Consider the following 12,500-nt stretch of genomic DNA (forward strand, 5'->3'; position numbering starts at 1 on the left):
TGTCCCTCAGTTAAACCTGGGTAGTACCTAGAAAGAAACCCCCTTCTGCAGATCTGAGGCTTCCATGCATCCCTGGGATCCATTGGAATAGGACACCTCTGCTGGACTAGGGACCCAAGGCTCACTCCGGAATCGCAGGAGGATTATTTCTAAAATCAAATCTGAGCCACTCTCTTGAAAAAGGCACAACACCTACCTCCTATTTCGAAGGTCTAGAACCCATTTAAAAATTCCTCTTGAGACTATCCTCAGTTTCTATTTAGCGAAAGTTCTTTTCCTCTTCTTCTTTTTTAATAAGTCTCTCAAGACTGGTCTAGATAAGAGGAATAAATTATCTATGAAGAAAGAAAGACAAAACACAATAGCTAAGATTCTATCGACCACGTCGTTTTAAATAAGACATATGCCATAAAAATCGAATCACAATTGGGCAAATGGTGCTTTGTCCATAACAACCAAGTTCGGCTCCTTAGGGCAGAGTGCTAAGATCCAGGCAAAGTAGATTTGACTCTTGCTTGCCTGCATCACAGGAAAGCTTCGGCTAATTTCAATTTTCGGGGTGAGAGCAATCGCCATAGCCACTGTTACTCCTCAACACGGTAAAACTATAAACTGCAGCGAAAAGCAAAAATGAAAAAGGATTTATCCCGCCGGAGAAGTGGAGCTCTAAGATATCAAGTAACGCACACACAGACCAACATGCATGCAGACAAAGAAATTCATACAAACGAGAGTACTACAGGGGACGTATAGTACTCAGGTTACAAGGATCTCATATTAGGACCACTAAAACTCATATATATATATATATATATATATATATATATATATATATATATATTATATATATATATATATATATATATATATATATATATATATATATATATAAGGCAATTTCTTTCTGTCTGTTGGTTATGCACGCCCAGACTATGAAAGCTATGGCTACCAAAAAAAATTTTTACCTTTGACGTTCCTCCCCCCATGCCCAGGAAGATTTTAGTCAAAATCCGAAATTCGAGGGCCGTTTCTAAGGGGGACGTAAGCCTCCTTTTCGTACCCCCTCATTTTTACAGCTTTCGGAGTTGACAGCAAACGCTTTCCGATTTTCACAACTTCTTTGGCTTGACAGGAACCCAAGTTATTACTTATTCTGGATGTGATTGCATAATCTACCTTATATGGGTTGTCATCACGGATGGCATGTCCATTTTTTATCCTTAACAACGCTGGGTACAGAAGCTAATACTGGAATACAGAACAATTTACTTTTTGAGTGAAGAAATTTGCAAAAGGGCCAGAATAAAGAACTTCAGAAATGTGTTCAGCCTCCTTCAATCCGATAATGTAAATAACCATCCTTCGCCCGTCCCAGAGCCTAATCTACAAACTACCTTTTTGGTTAACGACCGTCAAGATGTCATTCAGGAAGAAGACCGGCGCTTTGTCCCGCCCCGTAGATCACAGCGAATTTAGGAAAGGCAAACAACCCAATGACTTGTTCGAATTTTTTAACCTTGTTAATGTTCTTTGTCGTTTGTTTATGTTTATTTGGAATTCTTCACCAATACCATGTCTCATTTGCTAGTGATCAAGTCCACAGTAAGGATGGACGAAAGCTTTAAGCTTTGTATAAATAATTATATAGATAAACAAGGATATTACTGTGGATCCCTCTATTGATATATATATATATATATATATATATATATAATATATATATATATATATATACTATATCTGCCTCACAAGAAAGAAAAAAAGAAACTGAAATCCTGTCACCAGAACATATTCTACTGAAGCTATCATATTTTCCGAAAAGAAATAAGAAAAACGTAAAATATAAATTATCTTTTACTACGATCCATTTCGAAAAATAAAGTCTCCATGGTACGTAGAATTACGCCTATCGATCGCTGACGTCACAGTCAGGCAACTGTGCAACGTTATGAGTAACATACTTTCATCTTCTTGCTTCAAAGACCTCTCCCTCCACGACTTCAAAACACTAATTTCCACTCAACGTATGTAACACACACATACACAAACACATATACATATATATTATTCGAGGTACAAATTTTTTTAGTTGATAATACTTTCGTCCTCTCGTGGGATCGAACCATCGTCCAGCGGACACGGGACGAAATCTCTCTTGTTAGCCGAATCGATAACATCATTGTCGTCTTGATTTGGTCCCTGTCCGCTGAACGGTGGTTCGATCCCACGAGAGGAAGAAATTATTATCAAATAAAATATTCCCTTCGGTTTACATATGTGAAAATATATCAATTCCGAGGTAGAGCGAATTAGATATCAAAGGGCATTTTAGCTCGAATAATTAATATGAATCGCAGTGATGTGATAATTATTCATATACATACATACACGTATATATACGTATGTATGTATGTATGTATATTATATATATATATATATATATATATATATATATATATATATATATATATCGAGCTACAATGTCCTTTAATATCTAATTCGCTCTACCTCGGAAAATTAATATATTTTCATATATGCTTTGGTTAAGCATATATGAAAATATATTAATTCCGAGGAAGAGCGAATTAGATATTAAAGGACATTGTAGCTCGATATATGTATATGAATCACGGAAAAGTGATATGACGATATATATATATATATATATATATATATAGTATATATATATATAATATATATAATATATATATATATATATATATATATATATATATATATATATATATATATATATATATATATGTATATATATATATACTATAAATAGTATATATATATATATATATATATATATATATATATATATATATATATATATATATATATATATATATATATATATATATACGTATATATATGTATATTATATGAAAAGATTAATGACGATGAAACTACAACGAGGAGAGAGAGAGAGAGAGAGAGAGAGAGAGAGAGAGATGCCTACGCAGCACATTCTTAGGAGCGAAAAAAATATGGCATCCTAAGTTTTTACAAAGACCTTTTACTACTTCTGCTCCTACTACTACTACTACTACTACTCCTATTACTATCATTATAGAATGATTAAGGTACTGTATAAACTCCATATAGACCGAATTTACTTAAATTCAATTGGTAATTTATTATTATTATTATTATTTATTATTATTATTATTATTATTATTATTATTATTATTATTATTAAAATAGTTTTACCAGACCATGAGCTGATCATCAACTCTCACAGGACTGGTGAGAATTATTATTTTTATTTATATTTCTCGTTTATATAATCAAGAGCGCACAAAGAACGAGGAGTGAACTGGCATGTAAAGTAAACAGGTAAATGAACACAGCCAGAATATTAAACAAAAGCTAGAGCGACAACTGAAAGGTCAAAACCAAATTCATAGACTTGCGATATCTTTATAGATACCGGTTTGCCCGACCGGGCAGTTTAAAAACCTGGAAAAAAAGACAAAATAGAAACCTGGAAAAAATCAAAATAGAAATCGGGAAAAAAATAAAATAGAAACCTGGAAACAAGACAAAATGAAACCTGGAAAAAAAAAAATAGAAACATGGAAAAAAACAAAATAGAAACCTGGAAGAAACAAAATAGAAACCTGAAAAAAATAGAAACCTGGAAAAAACAAAATAGAAACCTGAAAAAAATAGAAACCTGGAAAAAACTAAATAGAAACCTGGAAAAAAACAAAATAGAAACCGGAAAAAAACAAAATAGAAACCATGGAAAAAAATACAAACCTGGAAAAAATAAAATAGAAACCTGGAAAAAAACAAAATAGAAACCTGGAAAAAAACAAAATAGAAACCTGGAAAAAAAAACAAAAAGAAACCTGGAAAAAAATAGAAACCTGGAAAAAAACAAAATAGAAACCTGGAAAAAAACAAAATAGAAACCTGGAAAAAACAAAATAGAAACCTGGAAAAAAAAAACAAAATAGAAACCCGGAAAAAACAAAATAGAAACATGGGAAAAAACAAAATAGAAACGTGGAAAAAAACAAAATAGAAACCTGAAAAAAATAGAAACCTGGAAAAAAACAAAATAGAGAAACCTGGAAAACACAAAAACAACAGAATGAAATTAATATTCCACTGAAAATCTTTGTAAAAATGTTTCTTGTTTCTTGTAAGACTGAACAGCTCAACTGATATATCTGGAATCGATCGACACTCAAAGCAGAATATGGAAATGCAAAAGAGAAAATGATACCTAAAACACGAGGAAATATAAAATAACATATTAACTTCGCAGAATACTTCGCTATCTTGAAGGTAACTGAAATGATCATGGGGAAAAATGCATCTTAGAGTGAAACCACAACGTACATTCATTTAGTTGAAAATAATATTGGCATAACATTGGAGAAATGAATTGCTAATAAAATCTTTGCCGTAGCTAAGTAACTGCCCCTTACAAATATGTTTAAAAAGGGATCATGAATCATTAAATGCTTCTGATTACATCGACAGCAGAATATCAAAATGACGAAAATAACAGTAATGCAAACAATATTTCTCTCTCTGATTATGTGAATGCCTTAGGCAAGAACGGAGAGATGAAATGACCGGTTGACAGAACGGAAGGATGAGCTGAAGAGAAAAAAAAGAAACTCCTGAAGGGACAGAAAGACAGAAGAACTGGCCAAGCAATAAATATGAACAGTAGACAGGATTAAACAGATATTGTTGTTGTTGTTTTAGATTAAGCTGGCTTTATGCCAGCACGGGCTCTTGCTCAAGAGCAGCCCGTGGCTGAACAGATAACTAATCTAGGGAGGGTTCAACGTTAATCTTCTGGTAAAGCATGTGAACATAAATGGACCGTTGGGCCTAAAACTGATGGATAGATACAAGACCTGACTGGAGAGGCAGAAATGATTATTGGATAGGCGACCCTTGGGAACAGAAGCTGAACAGGTGCTCATTGGCAACAACAAAAAACACAAGAATCAACCGAGAGACGGGAGGATCCAAGGACGGACAGAACATTCGATTGACAGATGAATGGATGGACAGATGAAGGGCTCCTGGACTGCTTACGGGAAGGAAGCCCCGAATGTTGCAATGTGCGCGCGTGCGGGTGTGCGTACGAACGAGCGCCAGGTTTACCCAGTTGACGACGGCCTTGTATCTTACTTCACTCGAAGATCAATATGGCTTCACAAGGAAGGGGTTATGCAACATCTTCGACAAAACTTTTGCCCGAACTCTCTCTTTCTGTGTGTGTGTGCATGTATGTATGTGCACACCCATACACATACACACACATATATATATACATACATACATATATATATATATATATATATATATATATATATATATATATATATATATATATATATATATATATATATAAAGCCCCATTAAAACACTGTGTATAAAGCTCATTAAAACACTGTGGTTTAAAGCTAAGGGCTATATTTCGGTGGAATGGCTCCATATAATGAGAAATTCCATCTATCTCTGAATTGCCTCCACGTGAATGAAAGAAATTTGCACCTGTTAAGAATTTAATTAAGTACATTCATTCTTACATGGCACAATTCTGCCCACATACCTGCATAAAAAGCAGGAATAGAGAAGAACTTCATTTTGCTGTTAAAAAATTACCTTACCTCACATGACATATTTTCTCTCACCTATAATCGACAACTCGTCGAGATATAAAAGCTGAAACTTTGAAAAACACAATAACGTTATACATAACTGAATATTCATCACTGGAGACAGCAAATCCTACATACAATATTTCATAACTTTCTATAGACAAAATATAAACACAAACTCTTCAAGGACTGAGCGAAATTGAGTAGCTAACCTGAACAACACCAATGAAGTCGGTTCCTGAAGGAGAAATTTGTATATCTGATATTTCATTATAAATTGGCGCCACGGCATTAATTTAAACTGGCAGCCCTGCCCCCACAGCCTCTGCAGTGCATCTACAGAGAGGAAGACTTACCACCAGCAGAAGACTTTTCCGAGCATTTGTCGCCATAAGAAATAATCTGGTTAAAAGGTGATCCACAGTCTTGTTGACCCGTATGTATGTTTGAATTGGACAGGTAGATTTCGCATATTTCCAAACATCCTTCTTCAGCTGAGGAAACGTATTATTGGAAAACAATGAAAATCTACTGTTTTCATACCTACAAATATACATCGGTATATTCTACTGTGGATCTTTTCACCATAACGAAAAATAAGTAACAAAAACGCCAAAGTTTCTTCGTCGTAATCGAGTTTTTTGTACAGTGCATAATGCTGTATGAAACTGTCAGCCACGGCCCATAAAAACTCTCAGTCGCAGCCCATAAAAAAAATTTTCAGCCAGACGCATGATCATGGCTAACTTTTAACCTTAAATAAAATAAAAAACTACTGAGGCTAGAGGGCTACAGTTTGGTCAGTTTGATGCCTGGAAGGTGGATGATCAACATACCAATTTGCAGCCCTCTAGCCTCAGAAGTTTTCAATATCTGATGGCGGACGGACAGATAAAGCCGGCACCATAGTTTTCTTTTACAGAAAACTAAAAAGCACGACATAGCGTCCGTGTGCGACAGTCGTAATACTTAGTTGTTAGTGTAACAGCAGGAAAGCAAATGGATTCCGAGCACATAGACACCAAGAACCCCAACCTTTCAGTTCCAAAGCAAATGACTTCGAGGAGACCAATATTAGGGCTATTATGTAAATATCAGCACAAATGGCTTTGCAGCACCAGAGATAGATTCACATTATTGCCCAAAAAGACAGAATGGGAGACAGAGATGAAACAATCAAAGCATCTGCATGTGTGTTTGTGTGTGTGTGTGTGTGTATGTCTGTGTGATATGTGCGTGTATGTGCATATAGCGCGAGAGAAATAGAGGGCCATCTTAGAAAACGGTAATGGCAAAAACCTATTAACAGGGCCATGCAGGTTTCTGGTCCCCTTCTGAACAGATATTCTACTTTACAATAATCTTCCTTATGTTCACATCCAGAGCACCATTAAAAAAAAGGAAAAAAAAAATTTAAAGCGGTAACCCGAGATGGGCAAATCAAATGGCAGAGGAGAAGAAGAGGAAAAACAATCAGGCAGATAGAACGAGAGTGTAAAGTGTAACCGCAGCGGCAGCAGCAGAGTCCTTCAGAGCTGAACCGCAGTCCTCATTCTTGCTCTGCATTTGTGCGTCCTTCAATGCGGAAACCGAATTTGGCAAGAGAACGGCACAACTCAGTGAGAATTAGATTCTTTATCCGGCAGTCTGGTGAAGTTCCTTATTGCTCCGTGAAATACACAGCAACGTGTATCAACAAAGGGGATTATAGGCTTTACGTTGAGACTTGTTGTTGGGCCAGGGACAGCCTCCGGACAATGAAGGAGACTTGGGACAAATTTCGGAGAAAAAACAAAAATACTTAACATCGCTATTGCCAGGACCTGCCTTCTTGACCTTGTCTTACACTGCCGTCGTTTTGATAGTATGGGGACCACTAGTATAGTCAATCAGCGGTAATGAAGACAATATTACTAATTTTTCAATATGGTAATAATAATAATAACAATTCCAGTTCGCTAATAATAACAATAATGAACCAAACAAAACATCTTTCAGTTTTCTTCTGAAGATTGAAAAAGAAACCCACAAAATTACTATGTGTAACGTGTTTACGTATAAGTACTTACATTTTCTTTTACTCAAGACTCGAGTATTTTCAGGCCCTATCTGTGTCCCTTTTTCAAGAGATGGCCTGACAATCTACACATCTCTTGAAAAAGGGCCACAGATAGGGCCTGAAAGTACTCGAGTGTTGGGTAAAATAAAATTTAAATACTTGTAAGTAAACGCGTTATAAACAGTAATTTTGTGGGTTTCTTTTTCAATAACAAAAATATTCATAATTCCAATGCGCTAGTCATAATATTCATATTGCTATTGATAATAATAAAACACTAATAACAATAGAAATAAAAATATCTTGCTTACAAGTAATAGCAAATACACGAACGTTTCTTTTTGTAGGGAAAATACTGTGAGGTGAAGAGAATACCAGTGCTAGATAAACATGATCTCCCAAGAAGGCGTGGGGTCTGCAACCTCATGTCTTACGAAAATGTAACATACAGGCACCAATGGAAGGATGTCCTTTTCTAAAACTACCACTTCCCACTTCCTTTCAGGAAGATCAGACCAAATAATGACAATGGACCATGACCCTCTGATTGACCTGAAGCGACCTAGCGTCCTGTGCTGAACAATGGAACGAGCGACCTGATCACCCTACCTAACCCAGACCGGCAGAAAATGAGCGATTAATAGTCCGGGAAATCGGATGTAGGAGGAGAATCCTGAATTCCGCAGTGGAAGGGAGGAAGGAAGGAAGGAAACGATCTCTGACCTGTGCATTGAGGATATAAAGCTTGTGCGCTATTAAATCTAGTAAAACTTCGAGAAATCTAGAATACTATTGTGGAATTAAATCTTGTAAAACTTCTAGAAATCTAGAAAATTTGTGTGGTATTAAATCTATTAAAACTGGGGGAAATCTAGACAATTTGAGTGGTATTAAGTCTAGTGAAACTTCTAGAAATCTAGAATAATTGTGTAGTATTCAATCTAGTAAAATGATAGAAATCTAGAAAACTTGTGCTGTAATAAATCTAGTAAAACTTCTAGAAATATAGAATACTTGTGTGCTATTAAATCTAGTAAAACTTCTAGAAATCTATAAACCTTGTGAGGTATTATATGCAGTAAAACTTCTAGAAATCTAGAATACTTGTGTGGTAATAAATCTAGTAAAACTTCTAGAAATCTAGAAAATTTTGTTGTATTAAATCTAGTAAAACTTCTAGAAATCTAGAAAACTTGTGTGGTATTATATGCAGTAAAACTTCTAGAAATCTAGAAAACTTGTGGCATTAAATCTAGTAAAACTTCTAGAAATCTAGAAAACTTGTGTGGTATTAAATCTAGTAAAACTTCTAGAAATCTAGAATACTTGTGTGGTAATAAATCTAGTAAAACTTCTAGAAATCTAGAATACTTGAGTGGTAATAAATCTAGTAAAACTTCTAGAAATCTAGAAAATTGTGTTGTATTAAATCTAGTAAAACTTCTAGAAATCTAGAAAACTTGTGCTGTAATAAATCTAGTAAAACTTCTAGAAATCTAGAAAACTTGAGTGGTATAAAATCTAGTAAAACTTTTAGAAATCAAGAAAACTGTGATGTATTAAATCTAGTAAAACTTCTACAACTCTAGAAAACTTGAGCTGTATTAAATCTAGTAAAACTTCAAGAAATCTATAAAACTTGTGTGGTATTAATCTAGTAAAACTTCACGAAATCTAGAAAGCTTGTGTTGTATTAAATCTAGTAAAACTTCCAGAAAACCTGTGTGGTATTAAATTTGACAGAAGAAATCACAAGAATGAGAATGATCTCTATCTCGACTGAAGTCACGAGATGAGTTCCCGAGCATTCATGGCGCCCAAAAAGCAAAGACCAACGCCCCACGCAGCCTCATGAAACGAGAGATAATGTTCCTGGAAATAATGTTCCTGGAAACGACAAGTGATACTCACCTTCGAGGACGGGGTTGGACTGCAGGAGGCGTTCATTGGCCTGGTTGGGAGCGCGGGGCGTGATGGCGGCCAGGTATTGGAGCACCAGTTTGGCCGCCTCGGTTTTCCCCGAGCCGCTCTCCCCCGTCACCACGACGATCTGGTCGCTATTCCGCTCCCACACGCCCCGGTGGGCGGCGTCGGCCACGGCATAGCTGGAATAGATGGGATAAAATGAACATAAAAACACTTGATCATACAACTGCATATATAATGTTATGATAAACAAGATAATGAAGAAAATACGCCATGGAATTCACACGAAATATTCATACAATTATCTTTCTTAATTATTTCCGAGATGTAGCCATACATGGGTCATTATGAAAATATTCTTTATAATAATAATTCATAGTTCAGCCTCTGACAAAGTATCATCTTGTGGACAATGGAAATATAGAGAATAATACCCCCACAAAAGCAGAAAATTTCGTATCAAAGTGGTGTTCGATATATACAAGTATCAAGTCATGGTTAGGAGGAAAATATTCTACATAATAACAAAATCATGCTTCAGCCTCTGACAAAGTATCATCTTGTGAACATATCAAGGTGTTCCCATATCCTTAATGCCTAGAAAAAAAATGCCACTGAGTCTGTCCCGATCTTTTCCTTCTGACTGCAATCACTTTCCAGACTAATCCATCAACCGGATTTCATCCACCTCACCCAGTTTAAAAACTGATTCACATTTTTTGGCCTCTTTTAGTTTGGTTTAGCATCTTGTCGCCAACTGGCCCATTTTGATGGCAAACCTTCGTCATATCCAGTTAATCTCTTTAAAGAGAGGAATAATGTCCAGCTCCTTTAACCCGTCACTGAGTAAATGAGCCTCTCTGTCCAATTGCTCACTTCCAGAGGTCCTCTATTTTTCACACCGTTGGACGGTGGAACTTTCAGCCTCCCAGAGGATGTTGTGCAGCGAAAATGCAATGAATTTCTGTCCTAATACTTCATACTTTTTATCTATTTATTAATTCTCTTTTTTTATAATTGGGATTTCTTTCTGTATTTCATTTTACTTCCTCTTACTTCTTCCTAATAAACGTCACATTCTTTGAAAGCTTGAACTTCAAGTCAATGGCCCCTGTGGGCTTCTTTCATATGAATAGGTTTCATCTGCTGAATAATAATAATAATATAATAATAATAATAATAATAATAATAATAATAATAATAATAATAATAATAATAATAAGAAGAAGAAGAAGAAGAAGAAGAAGAAGAAGAAGAAGAAGAAGAAGAAGAAAAAGAAGAAGAGTTTCAGCAACACAAGAGAAGTAAGATTAACCTGTGCTGGAAGGGTTGCATTCATTGATTGATTGGTTATGAAATTTAAGTAAAAAAAATTAGAACAAATTTCCTTCAATGCCTGTTAAATTTCAGTAACCAACATTTTATTACACACACAGATGATGAATATACAGTATAGTATATATATAATATATCATAATTATATATATATACTATATATATATATGTACAATGGAATTTTTTGAAAAAAACGCCTACTTACCCTTAATATCATTTTATATTCCTGTAAAGTGGTATGATATGTTGATGATATTTTAGCTGTTCTGCCTGCTGGTATTGATGTAAATTATTTACTCTCTAAATTAAATAACCAGGCACCATCGATTAAGTTTACTCTAGAATTGGAAAAAGACAATTGTCTCCCTTTCTTAGATGTATTGATACATAGAGAACCATTTCAATGTAAATTCAGTATTTATAGGAAACCAACCAACAACTTAACTTAAGTTCATTTCTATTCAGGCCACCATCGTAACATCAAAATATCAAATTTTTCTTCTATGTCAGTCCCCAATATTTGGATCAAGAAATTGAATACATAAGAAAAATAGGGAAAGATTTATGTTATCCTTCACATATATTAGATATTTGTTATAATAAAGCTCACAAAAAGTTTTATAGTGTAAGTAACACGGAGAAAGAAAATTCTAAGAACATTCTCAGTTTGCCTTATTTTAACGGATTTGAAACCATTAAATCATTGTTAAAAGCCTTTAAGGTCAACCTTGTTTTTTCCTATAATAACACACTAAAAGGAATGTTAATAATGCCCCAGGGAAAGCAACAACATAAGATATAAAATTCTGTGTATGGACTGCCCCTCTTTTTATCTCGGACAGTCAAGCAAGGGCTTAGAAGTAAGATTAAACCAGCATAAATATTCTGTAAAAACTGGGCAAACATCTAATGCAATATTCATTCATTTAAGTGAAAACAACCACTGAATAAATTGGATTGGTAGTTCAGTAATTGCAAGGTCAAAAGATGTCTTATCACGAAATCCTTTAGAATCTGCCATAATACAACTTACTTCCCATTGTAATTTTAATATTAGTTGTGGCCTGTGTCATTTAGACCCTTGTATTTGTAGCATGTTTAAGAATGACCTCAAAGATATAATTACAGACTTAAATACAAATTAGTTGCCTTAGAGATATCTTCGTTGTATATGTATGTTTATGTATTGTGAATAAGTTTTTGTTTACAAAAGATCTGAATAGCTGTCACCCTATATAATCCTTTAATTGTCTTGTCCATGTGTCTGAGCAGATTGACTTAATCTTTTTGTTATTTTTTTTAAATTGTACCCATGTTTATGCTTGTTTGGAAAGGTTACTCATTCTCAGGTGTGGCCGGAATCTAAGTACTAATCTCCTTATAATCCCTATCTGTCAGTTATACGACCTTTCCTGTACTGTCAATTCCTCATGTAAGTCAGTTTATCTGCTGAGTAAAGGACGTTGTGTCGAAAGATCTTGTAGACACTCCGTTGTTTATTTTCCTTCGTGGCTTATACTTTTATTTATGGATTTATCGAG

At 34.7% G+C, this 12,500-nt stretch overlaps 1 protein-coding gene across 1 annotated transcript in view; it reads right to left on the bottom strand.

The window, feature by feature from the left end:
• LOC135200669 (unconventional myosin-Ia-like) overlaps window positions 1-12,500 on the bottom strand; it is a gene marked incomplete in the record, with an annotated part of 253,582 nt that overhangs the window by 194,658 nt on the left and 46,424 nt on the right. The window contains 1 exon segment of the mRNA XM_064229278.1: window positions 9,610-9,803. Within this exon segment, the coding sequence (XP_064085348.1) occupies window positions 9,610-9,803 (194 nt within the window).

The sequence above is a fragment of the Macrobrachium nipponense genome, chromosome 27 (genome assembly GCF_015104395.2).
Source record: "Macrobrachium nipponense isolate FS-2020 chromosome 27, ASM1510439v2, whole genome shotgun sequence".
In the NCBI taxonomy this organism is placed as follows: domain Eukaryota; kingdom Metazoa; phylum Arthropoda; class Malacostraca; order Decapoda; family Palaemonidae; genus Macrobrachium; species Macrobrachium nipponense.